Genomic DNA, 21,985 nt, shown 5'->3' on the forward strand with positions numbered 1-21,985 from the left:
CGCCCAGCATCCTGTCCCTATTCTTGCTGACACTGAGAACTTGGAGCCCAAGGTCTGCAGGCTTTGATCCACAGGCAGGAGTCACAGCTCTTTCGGCATATTAACAAAACCCTCAACTTCACACAGTAAACAGAAACCTAAAATCTTTCTAGAAGTTCACAGCCCCAACCATTCCCACCAGAACATTTCTTGGAAATCTGTGAAAGCATTTCTTTTCAGATGCGCATCCACAAGAAAACCATCGACAACTAAATGAGATTTGAAGGAAAGTGAGCAAAAATTTCTCTTCAGGGCCCACGTAAGCCCAGAGCAGCATGAGCATACTGAGTTTGGGACTGTTCTTTAATCTTGAGAAAGTCATCTCCCTCCTCCTGGACTCAGTTTCCTCAACTTCCAGGCAACAGAAGTGGAGAAGATGGTCCCTTAAAACATCACCCAGCTCTAAAATTTTCTTAAGGTCCATGTTGCCACAACAGTCATGCAGGGTTATAAATGAGAGATAAGAGAAGAAGAAGGCCACTTATCACCAAAAAAAAAAAAAAGTTTGTAAGTCAGGAAGTACGGGAAAGAGACCATTTCAGCCTGAAGGTCTGTTTGCTCTTAGTGCTCGAATGTTCCGTTCCTTACATTTGTATTCCATTACAACCACAATGTGTGAAATGCCTAACAGAAAACACTCCCATAATCACTAGCAATACAGGAAGTATGCGGCTGTAATGTGAGGAGCGGCTTGTCTCAAAATAATTGGGAAATTTACAATTCACATGCGCAATAAATGATTGTTAAAACCACAAAGTCTGTCCAGCCAGGCATGAGGAAGGTATACAAAACTTTACAATAACCATGCCTAACTGTAGCTAGAAACCGGTACTGAGAAAAACGACTGAAAAGATTTAGAGGACCATATTACTCACAGAGGCATATGTGACTGCCACAAAAAGTAAATATTGTGCAGAATTTTCTATACTGTCAATAAAATTTTTAAACAAAATGATCTCCAAAGTAAGTATCTCATTACATGTTCCTCAGTTTTTATCAAAGCAATAAGTAGCAATATCAAAGCAATAAATAAACGCCTTTTTTTTTTTTAATCAAATAGGATTATAACAAAATCCAGCAGTCCTGCCTCAGTCCTTGCCAGGGGTTAACCCCTTCCATCTATTACCTATTTGTTCTGACATTTATGCTTTTCTAAATAGCGCACTTACAGTGCTATTTTCTGATTTTAAGTCAGTATTTGCAAAATTTTTGTTATGGTAATTAAGAATTTACCTCTGTTACATCTACTCTTCCAGTCTCTAGCCAGTTTTTCATTTCTGATAGCATACAATTTCCAAGACTCCTTTCTTATCCTCTGAATCTGATTTTTGTAGCATTCTGTTCTTGTTTCAAAGATGTAATTATTTTCCCACCTCTCTGAGGGTATTTATTATTTTATGTATCGTTTTCCTCCCCTTTCCCTTAGGTTTCTTTTTCCTGTTGGTTGGGTTTGGCTTTAATGATGGCAGTTTTCCTCAAACATCGGACTCCTGGCAGCCCCTCACATTTCAAAATGAGGCAGTCAAATGCCCAAGTTCTATGTGCTTGGGTGTCACCTGCCAATGATGGTATCAAAGTAGGTCATCAAATTCCAATCTGTGACCATACTATCTTCCCAATAAAAGAATCCTCTGATTTGGGGTTGGTATAGCTTCAACAATTCTAGGGTTTCCAGAGTCTTGGTGTCCTTTCATCTTGTTGGTGTTACACCAGAACCTTACTATCCTCTGGGACAGGGATCCCAAGGCAGAGTTCATATTTATGTATTCTATAGAGAATGTATAAATCTATATTCTCCCGTGCAGGGAGAGAAGAAGAGGAAAGATCTTAGGAGTCAAGGCTCACTATTTACAGATCTCTAAATCTGGAGGCTTACAAAGTCTGAGGGGTCCAACAAGAGGACTCTTGTCACCACCCTCTGCCCTGGACCCCTCAGCAGTTAGCCACTCCGCCATCATCTTCCAACACGTGATGCCTTACCCATCCAAAGCCACTTTGTCTCTACTTCCCTTTGGCCATATTAGCTCTTCCTTTTTTTGTTCTTTTTGCTGTAATTATAATGGCACCAAGGAGTGATACACACATAACCATTCTTCTACTTTTAACTACGAGTTCTGCTCTCTTCATTTTATTCTTAGGGAGAGTCTGAAAATGGCCTCAAGACCATAAGCCAGGCCCTGGTTTCACATGGCAACAGCACGCAGACAAGACTTGGTTCTCGAGAGTCTCAAATCCCAAAAGACAATCTTGCTAAATATCTTATCATCAAAACCAGACTTTGCACAATAATATTCATAACATCAGATATAACTGTCAGTTAATTATTCTTTTCATGATTAGGTCCAATTTGGAATTTGAATATAATATTTATAATATAATACAGTCACTTCATATATAGCAAAACGTTATAGATATAGCATCAGATTACATTTCTTTCCTTTATATTCAAATGTGTAATTTTACTGTACATTCAGTAATTCAATCCAGCCAAATTACAGCTGCTACGGGGGGAACTCAATTCACTTTACATACTGGAAATACTAAATTGCATTAAAACTGTATTAAAAATGCAAATAAATTTTACCTCTAAAAATATATAAATATAGAAACCTAAAGATCATCTTTATTTACTAAAAAAAACCTCTGTAACTATATCAAGTATATTAATAATGAAAGATAAAACATAGATGGTCCTATCATCCAAATGCTCAGTATCTTTTGACCAATAAAGAGGATGGCCTGTAAGTTTTAAAAACACAGAAAGTAATTCCCATCTGGGCTGAAAGGGAACAGGCATGTTTTTAATAGTAACATTATGAAATACAGAAATAGTTTTTGAAAACCTTCTTTTGAACCAGAAAGAACTTCATAGCTAGATGCCAATATTTCCCACAAAACGCTGTGAAATTGACTATGGGGACCCAAGGAGGGTGGAAACTTACCAGACAAAGATAAGGTTTGCCAGCAAACCTTCTCTCTCTTCCTCTCCCTTTGCCTCTCTCCCCACACCAAATAAATAAATAAATCTTTTTTTTTTAATTACTTGGTTTAGAAGCTCACATACAGCCTGTTTGATGAAGTCAACAAAAGTCCTAGAAACTCTATTTTGCCCACATTGTGATATATCTTTAATGTATGACAAAAATAAAAGAAAGCAAGAAATGCCTAACGCCTTCCTTCATTTTCTTTAAATCATGATGTTTCTGAGTTTAGCTGAAGGGAAAAAAAGAAAGGTAAATACTCTTAAGTGACTTCAAACATTAAAGCCAAATAAATATTAAGGTTGTGCGCCACGGTTTCTGATCCAAGAATATTTAAGTCCCTAAAACAGGGCATCTGAAAAATTTATTTTATTGCTCTTTCCATCACGTCATTAATTTGAATGGGAGGACTGTTCTGCTCTCATTCAAATGATAATAACTTTGTCAATTATAATAATCAATTTGTCTTGATAAGAGGAATAGAGATGAATGATGTTAAAATATTTACAAACAGTATTTATAGCATTTAATCCACAATTTACCTCATGGTCATGATAATTTAGTAGCCTAGAAAAGGAAGTATAATCAATCCAATCACCAAATTTAAGAATTGCCAAGTTTCCCTCATAATTACAAATGTCTTTGTTACTTAAATGGGGGAATCAGACCTTGAATCCCCAGGCAAACCAAAACAGTGCGGCTCTATACATTTAAACAGAATGTGCCTTCAAAACAGTCAAAATCAAATCCTCCCTCCACATTTTCCTATGACTTAACCCTAGAGTGTTCTATTCACCAATCCTTAATATACATACCCAGTCCCTACATGTCAAATACTGTTCAATGCAGTGACATGAAATAGTCCTTGAAATCCTTTTACTTTTTCTTCAACACTTTGCCTGTCAAAATATCAGTCTCATTTAATAGGCCCCTGGTGGAAACCATTTCTAAGTCAGTTTCTTTAATTTCCAATACCTAATAAGGAAAGACAGAAGCCCTAGATGATTAATCGCAGGGTGAGTTGGGTGGTTGAAATAAATTTCTGGCCCAGAGTCATCCACAGGGCCACGGTGAAAAACCACTCACGAACTTCTGGAAATCCACTGATAAAGGTGCCCAGAAGAGAGGTAGGCAATCAGTGGACGCCCTCAGCAGGAGCTCACTGACACAGGACACACTGTAGGGAGTCACAGAGACTGTTCACCACACAAAGACCCAGACAACTGAAGTCAGACCACAATCAGAAACAGCCAAACTCCAAACAAAGGTCCATACATGCTAAGCAACAGAAACCAGGTTCCATTTTTAAAACCATATAACTTTTCAGATTTTCTCATAACAAAATAACTTTGGGAGCGCCTGGGTGCCTCAGTCTGTTAAGTGTCTGCCTTCCGATCAGGTTATGAGCCCAGGGTCCCAGGTATTGGGACTGAGCCCCACATGGGGCTCCCTGTTCAGCAGGGAGTCTGCTTCTCCCTCTCCCTCCTCCTGCTTGTCTTTCTTCTCTGAAATAAATAAAATCTTTGAAAGAAAAATAACCTTGGACTTATGAGCTATAATTAGCATTTGCGTGGAGTTAAAGACTAAGCACTGAGAGGCACTACAGGGTAGTGATGAAAAGTGTGGCACAGTGATGGAGATTTAAATTCTCCCTCAGACACTCACTACCTGTGCTGGGCTGGGTAAATTCCTTAGCTAATCTGTGCCTTGGTTTCCTGACTATAACATGGTGTTGATAATAGAAGTGCCACTTTCATAGGTAGAATTAAATGAATTCATGTGGGGCACCTGGGTGGCTCAGTCGGTTAACCATCTGCCTTCAGCTCAGGTCGTGATCCCAAGGTCTTGGGATCGAGCCTCATGTCAGGCTCTCTGCTCAGTGGGGAGTCTGCTTCTCTCTCTCTCTCCCTCTGCCTGCCACTTCCCCTGCTTGTGCTTTCTCTCTCTGTCAAATAAATAATCAAAATCTTTCAAAATAAATAAATGAATGAATGAACTCATGTGTGTATGTCTATATGTATATGTATATATATACACAAGTGTGAATAAACACATATACACATATATGGGTGGGTGAGGAAGGTGTGGCATGTGTGTATAAATAATATTAAAACAGTTAAATAGTGATTCAGCATAGTAAGCATGCAAAACCATTCAAAACCATTCTTGTTACTATAATGCTTCTTACACACCAAATTACTTTGTGTAATGTTTTAGGTTAGAGCTAAGCAAACACTAAACATGTGCAAATGTATTTAACAGGATGAGTTAGAGATTGTTTAAAATTATCAGCTGATTCCAAACATCTGTGCCCATATGGGCACTAAGGAACAATCAGCTTATCTGAGTGATTTCAAACAGTACCTTCCCTCACTCCATCCCCACCATCAGGAAGAGGCCATTAGAGAATCTGGTACATAAAGCACAAGTAGAACCTCAGAGCTGGAAAAGTACTTAACAGAGTTTAAACTGCTGACTCGGGTGAATGTTCCCAATATTAAATGAGGCTTATGTGAATCCATCATCAGCCTGGATTTTAATGTTTCACACCATGACTGAAAGGAAGGGGTGAAAAACAGAGTAAGTGGCACTAATTTATCTGATTAATGTTTGTTCTTGCATAGTCCTTCCTATGAGAAACTGTCCTTTCCTCCAGAATGCCCCTCTTGCCTAGTTTTATATCCTTCCTCAATTTCCCGCTGCCCTCCTGACTCCCAACTCTGAAATCCAACCAGAATGTCTAACTGTGTGTGCCTGACCATGAGGCAGGGCCCACCAATCCCAGGCTGGAAACACGGGTCAAAGTCCACTCAGCCAGCCCTGGTAACTGCGGCCAAGCCAGGTACTTGCTATCTCCCTCAACAGCCTGCAGAAAGTCAAGACCAAATGATGCAAGGGGAACGAAGGCAGGAAATAACAGTAATAATCACAAGGACAAAAGAGCCTCTAACTGCAGCAGCCAAACACCCTTAACTCACTGAACCGTTGCAGCAACTGGACAGATCCCTTCAAAGGCAGCAGAAACATTCTGGATCCTCTGCTTAGCCCCCAGAGTTTACATTTTTAAAAAATTTACCTTAAATAACCTGGCTCCAAAAACTGAAGATAGATACAAGGTCTCAAATGAGTCTAATGCTATATAAAATCTTATAGGAAGGGGTGCCTGGGTGGCTCAGTCGTTAAAGTCTGCCTTTGGCTCAGGGCATGATCCAGGGGTCCAGGAACTGAGCCCCTCCGCATTGGGCTCCCTGCTGGGCGGGAAGCCTGCTTCTCCCTCTCCCACTCCCCCTGCTTGTGTTCCCTCTCTCATTGTGTGTCTCTCTTTCAAACAAATAAATAAATAAAATCTTAAAAAAAAAAAAAAGATAAGGGGCACCTGGGTGGCTCGGTGGGTTAAAGCTTCTGCCTTCAGCTCAGGTCATGATCCCAGAGTCCTGGGATCAAGCCCCACATCAGGCTCTCTGCTCAGCGGAGAGCCTGCTTCCTCCTCTCTCTCTGACTGCCTCTCTGCCTACTTGTGATCTCTGCCTGTCAAAAAAAAAAAAAAAAAAGATAAGAAAAAAATAAAATTAAATTAAAAAAGAAAGAAGGAATACAGTGAAGGAAGACTTTTCTTTAATAAACTATGAGTGGCAGAGAAGCCCAGAACATGGTATCATTACCAGATGACTCTGCAGCCTCATAACCCCTGCCAAGTATTTTCAGTATATATTACAGAGTATTAAAAAAATACTAAAAGCATAGTACGTAAGCCAAAAATGAAACTCAGAAAAGAGATAATGGGTCAGACAATGGTAAAGCATAAGGACTCGAGGTTGGTCAAGAAAAAAATAATAATCCCATCTGGAAGCCATTTCCAGAAAGGAAAGAAGGAAAGAACAAAACCCAGAAAGAAAGCTTTTATTAAGAATTACGTACCGTGAGAGTAGAAATAGATACACAATATGGAAATAGATACACAACATGGAAAGTTCCATGCGACATGGTCAAACAGCAAAGAATTTGACAGGAAAGTCTGAGGACCACATTTTTTAATTAATTTATGAAAAGAAAGATAAGAGGAAGTATTATCCTCATAGTATAACAGTGTGATAACTGAGATACCAGCATCATTTAAAGTTGTCGCTGATTTAAGGCAGATCACTGGAGAATTTCCTCCCATCTCTATTTTCAAAAATGATTTTATAAATTTGTACCTGGCTTGTACTAAAAGATGCCGCCCATCAACAACCTGTTAGTCTGGATATCACATGGAGCTGAAGAGGTAGCTTTCTCCCTATCAGTCACTGTCCCACTATGAGGTTCCAAAAAAACGTCCTTGGGGGCCTCAAGGCGAGGGGGAAGAAACTTTCACATTAGTAAACGTCTTGTTAAATATTTAGGGATGGGGCGCCCGGTTGGCTCAGTCAAGTAGATCTTGCAACTTTTGATCTTAGAGTTGTGAGTTCAAGCCCCATGTTGAGCATGAAGCCTACTTTAAAAAATTAATTTAAAAAAATTTTAAAAATTTGTGGATAATGTCAGTCTTACAACAACCATTTGCCTCTCTGAATTACCTAATACAACACTCTGAGACAAATGGGACAGGACACCTTATGTTAAAGCAACAGCTGAACTTCTGTGAACTAAGAACTCTTAGCCTTATCTAACTAATCAACTCGTTCTTCCCCTCTCTGTATTTTTATTGATTTTTTTCTTCAAATTCTACTCCTGCTGTGACTTTTCATAGAATAAGATGGAGTGTAATCTTTTAAATATTGCCAAAAACTTGTAAGACTTGACCAATAACTCAAATGTATCCTCATCTATAAACATCTATAAACAGAAATATTACATCTTTTCCATAGAATTACTGTAGGGAGGAAATGGAATCATGTGTTTGAAAAGTCCTAGCACACATGCTTAGCTCTCGGGCTCCTTCCATGCTTTTAAGAACTACTTTCTCAATATAAAATTAATTTTCCTCATGTGCTCTGGATTTAGCAAGCAACCAATTATTTCACACATTGCTAGTTTTTATGGTGTAACTAACTGGTTATAATTTTATAAGGTTAATATATACCCAGATACTTCCCATAAAAATCACTGACTTTGGCTAAGACTCTTAGACCTATATGTTACGTGAAGTAAAAGTTTAACAAATTATGTTGAATTTTAAATGAGGGTCATGTCATGGGGTGATTGGGAGGCTCAGTCGGTTGAGTGGCTGCCTTCAGCTCAGGTCGTGATCCCAGGGTCCTAGGATTGAGCCCCACACTGGGCTCCCTGCTCAGCGGAGAGCCTGCCTCTCCCTCTCCCTCTGCCTGCCACTCTGCCTACTTGTGTGCTCTATTTCTGTGTCAAATAAACAAAAAACCTTCAAAAACTAAATAAATAGATGAGGGTCATGTCAACAAAGGTACTGCTAGCAAAGGGACGGGTATACTAATATAATTTCCCAGACCTTCTAATTTCCGAGGTTTTCTCTTATCATAACTGCCTCTCCCCACCCAAATGGCACACCAAGGAGCCCACTGTAATACAAACTACATGAATGAGACCTAAGGGGCCAGTAAGTGCCAATCAGCCCCACTTACGGCCAAATAAGAATCAATATCGGCCTACGTGCTTTTTAATACAATAATGAAACAAGAGTAACAGTAAAGGATGAAGTAGTTGGGGGAGATAGATCCTGAAATCCTTCAGCTGTCACCTCCATTTCAGAGGACGGCATGCGCAGGGAACCGTCCTCACCAACATAACGAGGAGCCCTGCAGCACGAACTCCAGAGAATGAGCTGAAGCACCTTGAGTGCGAGTGAGCCACAGGGCTCCCATCCGCCAATGATAGTCACGGCTACTAATTCCATGGGATCAGCACCGAGCAGGTGCAAGGATTCTAACGTGGCACGTCCCTACTAATGCCAAGCAGGCACATTCAAGCTGCCACACACAAAATCTAGCCAAGCAGCAGCCTTACCTAACAGGCTAAACTCAGCCCCTCTCTGATGACTGCTTCTGGAATGTCCATGGGGACCGCTATGAGAACAGGAACATGAGTCTGCAATGGGGCCCTGACCAAGCAGTGTCAGAACCTCAGCCAGTTAGTTTCCCCATCCCTGGCCTTGCCTATCACACCAAAAACCCAAACCTTCCCCTCTCTGCCCTATACTGTGCCCATGTCCTGCCCACCTCCCCTCGGTCCTGGAACAATGCCCTGACTACCCCTGCCAGGCCTGGAGAAGGACCCATGAAACTGTAGAAGCCAGGGATCATCTACAGACAAGGGCAAGTTTCTGGATCCTGCTTCCTGACCCTGCTGGGTGAATTTAAAAGGCATTTTATCAAGAAACAATATTGTAAGGGGTCATTCCTTCCAATGGCACTTTTAGTGGTGTATTGTCTTTCAGCTACCATTAAATGTGAAATAGGGTTCTACGAGCCAATTTGTATTCCAAAGTTTCAAACAAGCAAATTAGAAACTTTTTATACCAGGCCTGCAGTCCTGGCCTCCTCCTTTTGATTTCAAGCAAGTCACTCGACCTCACTAAACCTGAGTTTCCAAGGACAGACAGAAGGGAGTTAGGGAGGAAAAAAAAAAAAAAAAAAGAAGGCATAATAAAATATCCTCCTCGTAGGTCTGTTGTGAGCACTACAGAAGCCAATAGTTGAGAGCATCTGGCACAGAGTAAACATTGAGAAAACAGTCCCCATCCCAGGTGCACAATCCCTGATTCACGATGCCAGCCTCCGAAAAGTTCTGGAAACCGACAGTTTTGTCATAACCCATTTGGCAGCAAAACGTGACCTGAACTGACCTGAAGCCATTTATAACCTTGTTTATGTCCCAGTTAGTATGAATATTCATACACTTTGCTGCAGAAATATTAATATATTAAATTATAGGATACTGTCCCAAACGCCCCCCGAGACGCTGCGTAGTATGTGATATATGTACCACAAGCCATCTGAAAGCTTAAGAAACCAATAATCCTGAAACACACCTGGTTCCAAGAGTTGGGACAAGAGATAGAGTGTATCATAACCCGCCCCTCAGCTGAAGGCGGTGGTGATTGGAGGATTCTCCCCAAGAGCAGTCTGATATGCTGGATCGCAAGGACATTTCCCTGGACAAGCCGTCAGGCTGTCTGAGGGGGCAGCAGGGGCTCTGCCCCGGGACAGGTGAAGTCAGGACCCTGGTGTTGGCCGGCCAGGCACAAGGCTTGGAGGAGGAAGAAGCTGAAGGCTGAGCAGAGGGGGAATGTGCAAACTTAGCCTGCCCTAGTACTTTTGTGCTCAGAGGACCCAGGCCATCAGGCACATTCTTATAACTTGTTTAGTCACTTTTTTTTCTAGATGTTCAAAGTGAATCTAGTTTTCATTCCCAACACCGGCTCCCTTTAGTCTGGGCAAACTGCCACTGAATCACAAGGGCCACTCAAAGGGTTGTTTTTTTAAGCTGTTGAAAACATTAAGCTAAATAAGTGAATATTCTCCAGCCTCTCTCAGTGTGCCCTTATCCATCCTTATCATCCATTAAAATGACACTCCATTCATTCCAAAAATATTTCACTCTTAGTAAATTAAATATACAGCGTGTACACTGTAAATGATAAATAGCAATATGAGGGAAGCAGTAGCATGGGGAAAGTGGAAAACTAAGAAGTAAATCAAATCACTGCTTCTCTTTAGAATACCACCCTAAGACCTATACTACAGGGGCCCTTTCCAAAGGCTCTTACGGTGGCCCCCTTCCAGCCCCTCCCCTCTCAAAATGATAGATCACCGGGCCAAGTACATGAACATGTGTGCTGAGATCCCATACAACCTCTTTCAAAACATACTCTACGGACCCAGGCTCCCTGTAATCCTGCCCCAGTGAGCCCTGCGCTCACTTCCCAAGGAGCTCACTTCTCACACCACTGCGTCCAGGTGGGACAGGAGAGAGGCCACAGATGTTTAGCCAGGGTGACCAGCGACGTGTGCGCAAAGGCTTCCTCAGTGCAGAACGAAGCCCGCAGGGGAAAACAAAGGCGAGAGTCCACACCAGCTCTCTCTGCCATGGTGTTCTGGCACAGAACTTTGAGGACTTGGAGAATTCTGAAATTCAAACCAGACTCACCAAATTGATATAAAAGTATATGTAGTACGATCCATTCTCCCCTTCTTTGTGGTATCAGAAATCCAGCCTCGCTCTCTCCCCCAAGATTTGAGCTCAGCACAGGGTCAACTCACAGCAAGACCCATTTCTCAAGCTCTGAGGCAGGCCACGTGACATGGCTGCGGCCAATGGGATGCCAAGGGACTCAAACCCACAACTGCTAGGTCACATCCTTCACAGAGGAAATTGCTTTTTTTCCTTCCTTTCCTCCCTTTTCTTTGGACTAGAACTTGGACATAGTATTGAGGGGCCAGCCGCAACCAAGAAGACGAGACAACACTGTGGAATGGCAAACAACGAGAAAGAAGGGACCAGGCAGGATCCCTGAGAGGCCCTACAGACCAGAACCACCAAAGCCACCCACCAATTCCGAACTATAAGGTGGGAGAAAAACAAACCTTGATCTTATTTGAGCCACTGAATTTTGAGGTTTCTCTGGTATAGGAGTGTAGCCTCTCTCTCACGAACAGATTTGCAAATGCTCTAAATAAACTGGCTATAAATTAGATTCCAGGAGGTATGCTTAGATGAACCATGAGTCAACTATAGTGACCCCATACAAAAGAGTACAGTACCAAGCCTCTGAAGAAGGGGAAAGAAAAGAAATGGGGGAAAGGGAGAAGGAATTGTATATGAATAGAGTTATTTTTTCAAAAATCCTACCAGAGAAATGTCAAATACACAATAAACACACACACAAAAAAATGAGTTCCATGGTTACATGGCATCGAAAAGTATATAAAAGTATGGAAGTATATAAAGTATATATAAATATATATATATTATATATATATATATAAGTATAAAAGTATATAAAATGACCTAAAAATAAATGCTCAGTCTATTCTAGAAGGTCTTCTTATTAAATACAAAAAAAGAAAAATTTTAAAAGCAAAATTCGGGGGGCACCTGGCTGGCTAAGTCAATAGAGCATGTGACTCTTGATCTCAGAGTCATGAGTTCAAGTCCCATATCGGGCATAGAGCTTGCTTAAAAATGGCAATAAAAAAACAATAATAATAAGCAAAATTCTGGATCTACTTAGAAAGAAAAACACAAATTTTGCTTGTGTGACATGACTAAAACTATTGTTACATTCTTATTTTAAATGACTGAAAAGTATATACTCAATTATATAAGCATTTATGTTATGTTGTAAGAGCTAACATTTAATGAGTGCTATTACATACCAAAGTGCTTTACATATATTAATTTCTTTAATTTTTACAACAATTTTTTATTATCCTCAATTTATTGATAAGGAAACAAGCATAGAGCAGCTAAGCAATTTGCCCAAGTTCACAAAGCCAATATGTAGCCATGCTCAGATTCAAAACATCATCTAATGCAACTCTGAACCACTATTCAGAGAGGTATTACAAGCTACAAGAGAGTGCTAATAAAATTTCTAAATACTGTAGGATTTTCTTATGCTGTTTTTTAAATCTCATGTAAAATAATATCATGCTACATTGATACCTAACCCAATTTAGAGATAACATGCTGATCCCAAATGCTATCACATAATCCCTTCTATAATCCCCAAAACAATATTGCTTGTAAGAATCCAAGTGTATACAATATTTGAGAAGGTCACAAAATCAGTACACACAAAACTGAAATTACAGCAATGAGGAAGAAGATAATAAAACACAAGCCTTCATTAGCGCCACTTCAACAATTAAGCGTTAGCAATTTGGTTCTCTGGAGCTAATAAAGTGATCAGTGTGAGGTCATCTGGTCCACACGCCTAACCTTACAAACAAATCAATTAATTGTGCAGACTGAGTGATTTAGTCAAGGTCATAAAGCTCATTATTTGCAGAACCAAAACTAGAACCAAACTCCTTGGAGACTAAGGTAAGATCTTTGTTTTTGATAGGGCACGCAAGCTTTCTAGAATTTATCAATGAAAACAGTGATTTTATTTTTAAGTAATCTCTATAATCAATGTGAGTCTCAAACTCACACGCCCAAGATCAAGGGCCCCCCACTCCACCCCCTGAACCAGCCAGGTGCCCCTCAACTAAAGCAGTGGTTGTAAATTATGTTCCAAAACCCATGAAGAACCCTCAAGGGCTGGCTTGAGCTACCCGCCACTTCCATCCCCCAAACCCTGCTTTATAAAGAGCTGCCTTTATAAACCCTGCCTGTTTGCCCTGCATTAAAGAGAATAACAATATAGGGGCTTCTGGGTGGCTCCTTTGGTTAAGCAGCTGCCTTTGGCTCAGATCAGGATCCCAGGGCTCTGGGACTGAGCCCCACATCAAGCCCCACATGGGGTTCCTTGCTCAGCGGAGAGCCTGCTTCTCCCTCTCTATCTGCCTGCTGCTCTGCCTACGTGTGCTGTCTCTCAATTTCTGTCAAATAAATAAATAAAATCTTTAAAAGAGAGAGAGAGAATAGGCATGAATTATCACATTTCTAAAATGAGCCTCCATCTAAAATTCGTTTCCAGAAGGACTTCTGAGACTAAAGAAGTAAGACTAAAGAAAGTAAGAAAAGAAAAGGAGGGAGGGAGGGAGCGGAAGGAGAAAAGCAGGGAGAGAAGATACAAATCACAGAACACAGCAAAATATTAGCATCCTTACTGTCAAAAACCCTATTCCTGGGCCCTTTTGGAATACTTAGCCTAAAGAAAGCTTCCTGCTGCCAGGATTCATCTCCAAGGATACTGTTCACCATCGTTTCATTAAATGGGCATTCTCATGCCCAATAAATGATCATATTCTCAGAATAATGAACAAACCTGGAAAAGAAAGTGCCGATGACAACCCCGCAGCGACACACATCTACTTTATACTGGCCTTGGCCTTCTCATTTCACATGTGACTACTGAAGAAAACACGGAGTGGTCTGCCAGTCCACATTTAGGAAACAGTCACAGGCTAGCATGGAGCTATCAATCAGTACAATAAAGAAACAACAAAGATCAAGATGATATTTGTCTCAGGGATTACACACTTGCTGAAAGCAATAAAAAACACAATTGGTTTAGTCACTCGACGTATATTTAATTGAGCATATGCTACGTGCCGGGTACTTCTCCAGATGCTAGTGATTGAACCCAGACAACCCTGCCCTCTAGAGTTCACATTCTAGTGGAAAGAGACAGACATTAGCAGACCAACAAGGAAACTGACAAGGGTGCTAGTGGGTGGCAAGTGCTAGAGAACATAATACAGTCAGGGAAAGGGGTGCAGAGTGCTGAAGATGGGAGGCTTTGTAGTTTTCACCCATGGTCAGGTAGGTCACGGAGAGGAGGGAGTCACCTACACAGTCACTGGAGGGCCGAGCGCTCCAGGCAGGGGCCACCAGGGCAAAGGCCCTGAACTGGGAAACCACTGGCTGTGGACAATGAGCAAAAATGTAAGGGGAGACAAAGTCAGGCAGGATCACTCAGGATCCTGTGGGTCACTGTAAGGTCTTCAGATTTTATTGTGAGTAAAATGGGAGGTCACTGCAGAATTGTGAACACAGGATGATAGGATCTGTTTCCATTTTAAAAAGGCTCAAACTGCTGGTGGCTGAGACCAGCCTCAGTGAGACAAAGGGGAAAACAGGAAGACCAGTGAGGAGGTCACTGCAGAAATCCAGGCAAGAATAATGGTGGCCTACACCAGGGCAGTAACTGTGAAGGTTGGTACAACGTGACTGGATTCCGCATAAACACGATTTGCTCACTGACCAGACATGGTTCTAAGAAAAAGAATCCTTGTAGTCAAATGGATGCCTCCAAAATGTTCAACCTGAACAACTGGAAGAATCAAAGATTGACTTTAAGAGGGACAGGCAAGGGGCGCCTGGGTCCCTCAGTGGGTTAAGCTACTGCCTTCGGCTCAGGTCATGATCTCAGGGTCATGGGATCGAGCCCCGCATCGGGCTCTCTGCTCAGCGGGGAGCCTGCTTCCTCCTCTCTCTCTGCCTGCCTCTCTGCCTACTTGTGATCTCTGTCAAATAAATAAATAAAATCTTTAAAAAAAAAAAAAAAGAGGGACAGGCAAGAGCGTGGGATCAGGTTTGCCTCAGGTGGGGATCAGGAGTTCAGATTCAAACAAACATGGGGAGCTGTCAAGTGGACGACAGGAAACAGAAATATGCGGTGTGGCAGGAGAGCGCTGGGCCAGAGCTAGAAATGTGAGTCCAGTGTCCAGTGGTATTTCAAACCAGGAGATGAAAGATGACAAAGGGAGTGAGTAGAACAAAGAGGAGGTCCAAGGACTGTGCCCTCCATATCAGGAGGAAGAATCAGCAAAAGGAAAACAAGAGGGAAACCACAAGAGTGTGAGATATTCTAGAAGCCAAGTGAAGAAAGTGCTTTGTGGGGGACGAAATGATCACCTGTGTCAATGCTACAGAGAAATGAATAAAATAAAGCCTGAGAACTGACCCCTGGGTAGCAATAGGGAAATCCGTAGCTACTTTCAGGGCACTTTTCGTTGAATGGTAGGGGCTATGCCTGTTTGAAGTGGTTTTAAGAGAGAATGAATGGAGAGAAATTGCAACCATGGGCATATAAAATTCTTGAGGAACTCTTTCATAAAGGACAAGAGAGAAATGTGATAGCTGGAGAAAGAGGTGGGATCAAGAGTACAGTTCTTCCAGGAGAGGAAAAATAATACCTTGAATGCTAATGGAAGGGCTCCACTAGGGAGGGAAATAGTAGAGAGGAGATGTCTTTGAGCAAGCAAGAGGAGGCATGGTTGGGTGGCCTTGGGAAGTTGCTGGTTGGAGGCAGACTGGGGACTCCTCAGTTTACTTCAATTTTCTTAGGACAAGAACAGGCAAAGTCATCAGCTAAGCATCAGGATTGGGAGGAAGAGGTAAATGTTTCAGGAAAGAGAAGACGTGTGAAATAACCATGAAGAACAGTGCAAGAGTAACTGCCATGCAGCCTTACAGTCTCACATGGGATCATGAATTTCACTGAAGGCATGCATTATTGGGGTTGTGTTTATCTCCATCCTCATTCCTCTGCATGGGGGCTGGTACAAAGTAGATGAAGAGTCAGATTTAACCAGATCTGGAGTCCAACAAAGTTATGATGCAGAAGAAAGACAGGGAAAGCAAAGGAGTGCTTGTGATTGACCACGGAAGCTCAGTAAAGAGCAAAAAGGGACCTGAAGGGATGGGCAACACCATAATGGTCGTAGGTGCACGGAATTACAGATCCCACTGGATCAGAGACTGTTAGAGTTGTGATATAAGAGAGAGTGAGCCCGAAGAATCAGATATGATGGGCAGCAAGTGTGACACTTAAAATTCAGATTATGGAGGGGCCACAGGCATAGATGACAACATAGTTTCGCCAAAATATTACCATCACCATGGAAGCTAGGATCACTAGAAAGGGAAGTTCAAAAACTGAGAGATGGAGTGTTAGAAGGATCATCTATGCTTACACTGAAATCAAAGTACAAGAATAACTTTTAGAGACAGTGACAGTGAACCAGGAGCTGAAGTCACAAGGAAATACGCAGGAATGATGACGGGACAGAGTAGAATCTCAGCAATGAACTTTAGGTGGGGATACAGTCTGATGACATGAGATTTAAGCTGAGGGCCAGGGGTGTAAAAGACAGACAGTAGAGTCCTCCAGGGAGACCTACTACTCTTACCCCGTGAGGACAGGAGAGAATGGCCTGTTTTCAAGTGACAAATATAATATTTTTAAAAAGAAATTACCTTTGACGTTAGAAAAAATAAAGCATTGTGATACCCACTCGACCTAAGCTTGATGAAGCACAAGTTTCATTAATTAAAAAAAAAAAATCTGAACCAGACTGTTAATTAGTAATTTATGGCTGATTATTTGCCACTTTTAGCAACAAAAGGGAAAGATTCATCAACAAATAAAAATTCATTATATGCAAAACTGGGTCAAACATTATCAGAAATTTTGCCCTTCAAACTTTGTGTCTACTCATCCTAATTCTAGTAATCAGGCCCTTTGCTTGAATGGCTCTGAGACAACAGGGGCTATAACATAATGTCCAGAACCTGAGTTGTTTCAATAGTGTGGGACTACTCATGTCAGAGTACTGACTGCCCATTTCATTTCCATCAGAAAAGACTGAAACGCCATGAGAGACACAACCCTAATAGGACTCAACTTTTGGGTGGGTCATAGGCCTCTTATAACAATATAATGAAAACCATGGACACTTTTACCCAGAAAATGTGCATAGGCACATTTGTAAAAAAAATTTAAGTAAGCATTTCCTAACCCCTCCCTCTCCCTTCCCAAGCCAACCCACTTAGCTAGGATGACATCTGCAAGTAGGCTTCTTATGACCCTGGAAGATAAATATACAGTCAACTCCCAAGGTGTCAAGCACCAATATCTGTTAAAAATAATAAAAATCAGGGAACCTGGGTGGCTCAGGGGGTTAAGCCTTTGCCTTCGGCTCAGGCCATGATCTCAGGGTCCTGGGATCAAGTCCCACAACAGGCTCTCTGCTCGGCAGGGAGCCTGCTACCCCCTCTCTCTCTGACTGCCTCTCTGCCTACTTGTGATCTCTCGCTGTCAAATAAATAAAAATCTTTAAAAAAAATAATAAAAATCAAAAACTACCTAATTTCTCATCTTCCATTGCCATAATCTACCATCTCTTAAATTCCTTTATCCAGAGGCTCATTCTAGGGTCAGTCAAAAATCTCAGAAAATACAAAGAGAAATAAATCAGTTCCTGATGAAATTTTGAGAAATTTTAAGAATATATTTAAAAGAGCTCCATGGACTAGTGAGGAACATAGCCAAGAATCCAGCTGCCAATTCTCAAGGATATAATCCCAGTCCAGACCACTCTCCTGGGAGATCATATATATTATATATAGATATATCCGTATATATCTACGTGTGTGTGTGTGTGTGTGTGCATCTCCATGTCCTATACATTAGATATATATTGAAATATATCCCTCTACCCACCTCCTTCACACCAAAACCTTAATAGTAAAACTTTACCTGCCAAGTGTTGAAGCAGAAGGCAGACTGCTCCTACACTACGTCCCATTAAGTCTGTCTCCCGCCTGCAGGTTTCCATCTCACCCCTCTCCTCTATCCCCACCACCATCCCTTAGTTCAGGCCAAAAACACTGCTTACCATTCATTCAACTGTCTCAGTCACACAGCAGTCTCCCAGGCATCCAGCCTGACCCCACCCACCATCCCAACCCAAGGCATCTATTCTCCGGAACAGCAAATCTGATGAGATCCATCTTCTTTGGATGAAAAACAATTGACAATTACAACTATGTCTTCATTGCACTGTGCCAGTTCAAAGGCTTGACACATAGTACAAGCAAGGTAACAAAATACCATTCAAAATGTCTTTTACAGGGGTACTTGGCTGGCTCAGTTGGTAGAGCAATACAACTCCTGATCTTGGGGTTGTGAGTTTGAGCCCCAAGTTGGGTATAAAGATTACTTAAAAATAAAATCTTGAAAATAAAAAAAATTAAAATTAAAATTAAACAAAATGTCTTTCACAGATAGACTAGACAAAGTAGATTGATAAATACAGATACAGAGAGTCAGACAAGTCCTTCCCTAACAATCTCCAGAATATAGGATACAGTTGAATCTCAAAGAAAGCTGGATTCACGAACAAGAGGGACAGTTAAACTGTCCAAATCTAAACTTTACACACCACCAATGCCCAACCCAAAGATGCATACTTTTCAAATGAGACCTTTTAATTTGTCTTAAAGGTCAAGAGAACCACCATTCTGAAATACCAGGTTATATACCAGAATTTAAAGTTAGCCTACTGAATAAAAGAATTTGGAAGATGGTGCTCAAAAGAAAAACAATACAACAATAACAGCCTTTTCTTTCTCCTATTATCCGAACCTCCATAGCAAGGCATCATATTAAGAAAAGCATCTGTTACTTGAATAATTATGAGTTCTGAGTATCTCAGCTTTATTGACTGAACTCCAATGACCTTTCCACTATTTAATTATTCCCTAAATGAAAGGTATTGCTCAACATCTGTTCTTAATTTATTTTTAATTTGCATTTACTCTAGCCTATCTGTTGCAGCTGAAATTAGTAATACAAGATGACATTATCTTCAGAGTCACATGAAACATTCTATTCTTCAAAGTTCTCTGAAATAGTTTTCCAGGCTCATTTTGCATACAGTTTTTCTTTTAGCTGTCCAAGACTATTATCTGCACTGTAAGATGAGATTAGTATTACCTTTCTTTTGCTACCATCTCAAAGAACTTTTATCATATACTAAATAAACATGAATAAACTTTCTCTTTCTTCTCATTTTAATCTACTTTTTTTTTTCTGAAGCACATTTCCTTCAGAATATACTTATAGAAAAAGTACTACTACTGAAACAATTTAATTGAAAGTTACTGAAACAAACTGGCCAAAAGACAAGACTTCAGAAAAAAAAGCAGTAGTCAGTGTAACTGATGAGTGAAGTTACTTTAAAATGTAGGAATTAGGGGCACTGGCGTGGCTTGGTGGGTTAAGCACCTGACTCTTGATTTCAACTCAGATCATGATCTCAGGGTTGTGAGACTAAGCCCCACATCAGGGTCTGCACTGGGTGTGGAGCCTGCTTAAGATTCTCTCCCTCTCCCTCTGCCCCACCTCTCCTTCTTCCTCTCTAAAAAAAAAGATAAATAAATAAATAAATAAAATGTAGAAATAAAGCAAGTTAAGAAAATTCATTCTGGGGGCACCTGGGTGGCTCAGTGGGTTAAAGCCTCTGCCTTTGGCTCAGGTCATGATCCCGGGGTTCTGGGATCGAGACCTGCATCAGGCTCTCTGCTCAGCAGGGAGCCTGCTTCCTCCTCTCTCTCTGCCTGCCTCTCTACCTACTTGTGATTTCTGCCCGTCAAAGAAAGAAAGAAAGAAAGAAAGAAAGCTTGTTCTGTAGAAAAAGCTAGTAATTAAAAGTGCTGAGAACCTGAATTAAACATGATTTGAAAAAAACTCTCCAGCCAGTTGAAAAATACAAAACAAATCCCATGAAGGTGAAGTTTACATTGCACCTTTACAGGTTTGTATTAACTGCTAACCATCGTCCAGGTCCTTTCCCTACTCCATTCTCCACCTCTACCACTTTGGTTGAAGCCCCCAAAATTTCTAACCTCAATTATTTTCACAACCCTTACCTGCTTCCCTGCCTCCCTCTAACTCTGCCACCTTCTAAATTTACCTTTCACACTGCCAACCAAATTATCTTTCTGAAAAATAGTACGAAGTCCATCACTAACCCACTTAAAATCCTGTAGTGGCTCTCTAGAGCAAAATGATCAAACCCTTTAACCTGCTTCAAAAGAGCTTTTTAAAATATGGCCCCAATTTCCCACCATCCACAATGCCCCAGCCACACTCACCTACCAGCTAGAGACTCCAAATGTATTGTTCTTTTCTACCAATCTGGTAGGTCTTTCCCTTACTGTCCATAAGTGTACTAAGCATCCTTCAAGGCATACCTCAAATTCCCTCCTGTTAAGGCGCTATTACCAGTCATAACCTCGCTCCCACCAACACAAGAGCTTCTCCTCACTCCTTCCATGTTCCTATGGCCTTGTGTGCATTACACTGTTTTTTGTGCAAGATGTCTGTTCACTCCTCTCCTAACTAGCCTGAGAGCATATTAAGAACAGACATATATGTCTTGCTCACCTCTGAGCCCATCACCTAGCAATAATGACTTAACAAGACATTTGCTGATTGATTAAGGTATGTATATAAGGAAGTCTGATTTTTTTTTGTTTTAAACAACACTAAAGTACACATTCTTTTGTTGTTGTTTTAAACAACACTAAAATACACATAAGCATTTATTGAGCACTTGCTGTGTGTGGAGACTAAGCTAAAGGCTGGCATTGAAAAATCAAATTGGGGAAGCATGGACCATATACAAGCAAGAAGAGCCAAAAATCGAAACAAAGTCTGAACAAGAGGGAGAGATTGATTCTGGCTTGGTGATCGAAAGTAGAATGCTTTGTCACTTATGCTGTTTGAAGAACGAAGGTCTCAAAATTGGAGGCTTGGGAGGGGAAAAACAACCAAGCAGAGAAAACGAAGCCAGCCATATCGCAAAGGCAAGAGAAGGACCATGGGCAGTCCTCCCATCACAAAGGCAAGAGAAGGACCATGGGCAGTCCTCCCATGGTGCCGTTTGCCTCCTGCACAGGGTACTGTGGTGTCAGGGGGAAGGCAGAGCTGCTAGAAAGAGAAAGTGGTGGCAGACATCTCTCAGTGTTTCACTTAAACATACATGCAAATGAGTTCCCCTCTCTGAGCAATCTGCCTTCATGCCAGGTCCCCAGAATAAGATCTGTCATACGCCAAGTGTTCAATAAAGCCAGTCTGAGAGAGCAAGCATATATGTGCATTCCCCAAATATGAACACTCCTCTAACCCTCCCGCTCCTCCTCTCTTGCTCCAAGCGACTGCTGCGCGTGAATAGTAAAGTCTCTTGAAAAAGCACATATAAGTTAAAACAATTCAAGTCACTCTGATCTTTTTCTGTTCACATGGTATTCAAATGGGATCTCATAGATGAATAAGAATCTGGTATCTTATAGAACTGGCCACGGATGACACATGTAAAAACACAAAAATAAATAAATATCCTTACATTTTGCAGTATGACATTTTCTAAACACCTATAAAGGAACTACATAGGGTCACAGAGTAAACTAGAACTCACTTATTTAAGAGCCCCCCCAGAGGGTGGCTTTTGAATAAGGCATTTAAATAAGGCCAGGAGCCTTCAACACAAAATAAGACTCTGATTCATTCTCCCAGCTCTGAGTCAATACTTGCAATAGTCAAAAAATTTAAG

The 21,985-nt window shown here is 41.1% G+C and overlaps 1 protein-coding gene across 3 annotated transcripts in view; it reads right to left on the bottom strand.

Moving 5' to 3' along the window:
* UTRN (utrophin) overlaps positions 1-21,985 on the bottom strand; it is a 504,882-nt gene that overhangs the window by 468,242 nt on the left and 14,655 nt on the right. For 2 of the 3 annotated variants that reach the window (XM_032338009.1, XM_032338007.1), the window contains exon 1: positions 6,939-7,197. The exons of the other annotated variant lie outside the window; for it this stretch is intronic. In XM_032338009.1, coding sequence (XP_032193900.1) covers positions 6,939-7,182 — 244 coding nt within the window. In that variant the 5' untranslated portion in view covers positions 7,183-7,197. Of the gene's footprint in view, positions 1-6,938; positions 7,198-21,985 lie in introns of those variants that run through there. 3 annotated transcript variants of the gene reach the window in all.

Source organism: Mustela erminea, chromosome 4 (genome assembly GCF_009829155.1).
Source record: "Mustela erminea isolate mMusErm1 chromosome 4, mMusErm1.Pri, whole genome shotgun sequence".
NCBI lineage: Eukaryota > Metazoa > Chordata > Mammalia > Carnivora > Mustelidae > Mustela > Mustela erminea.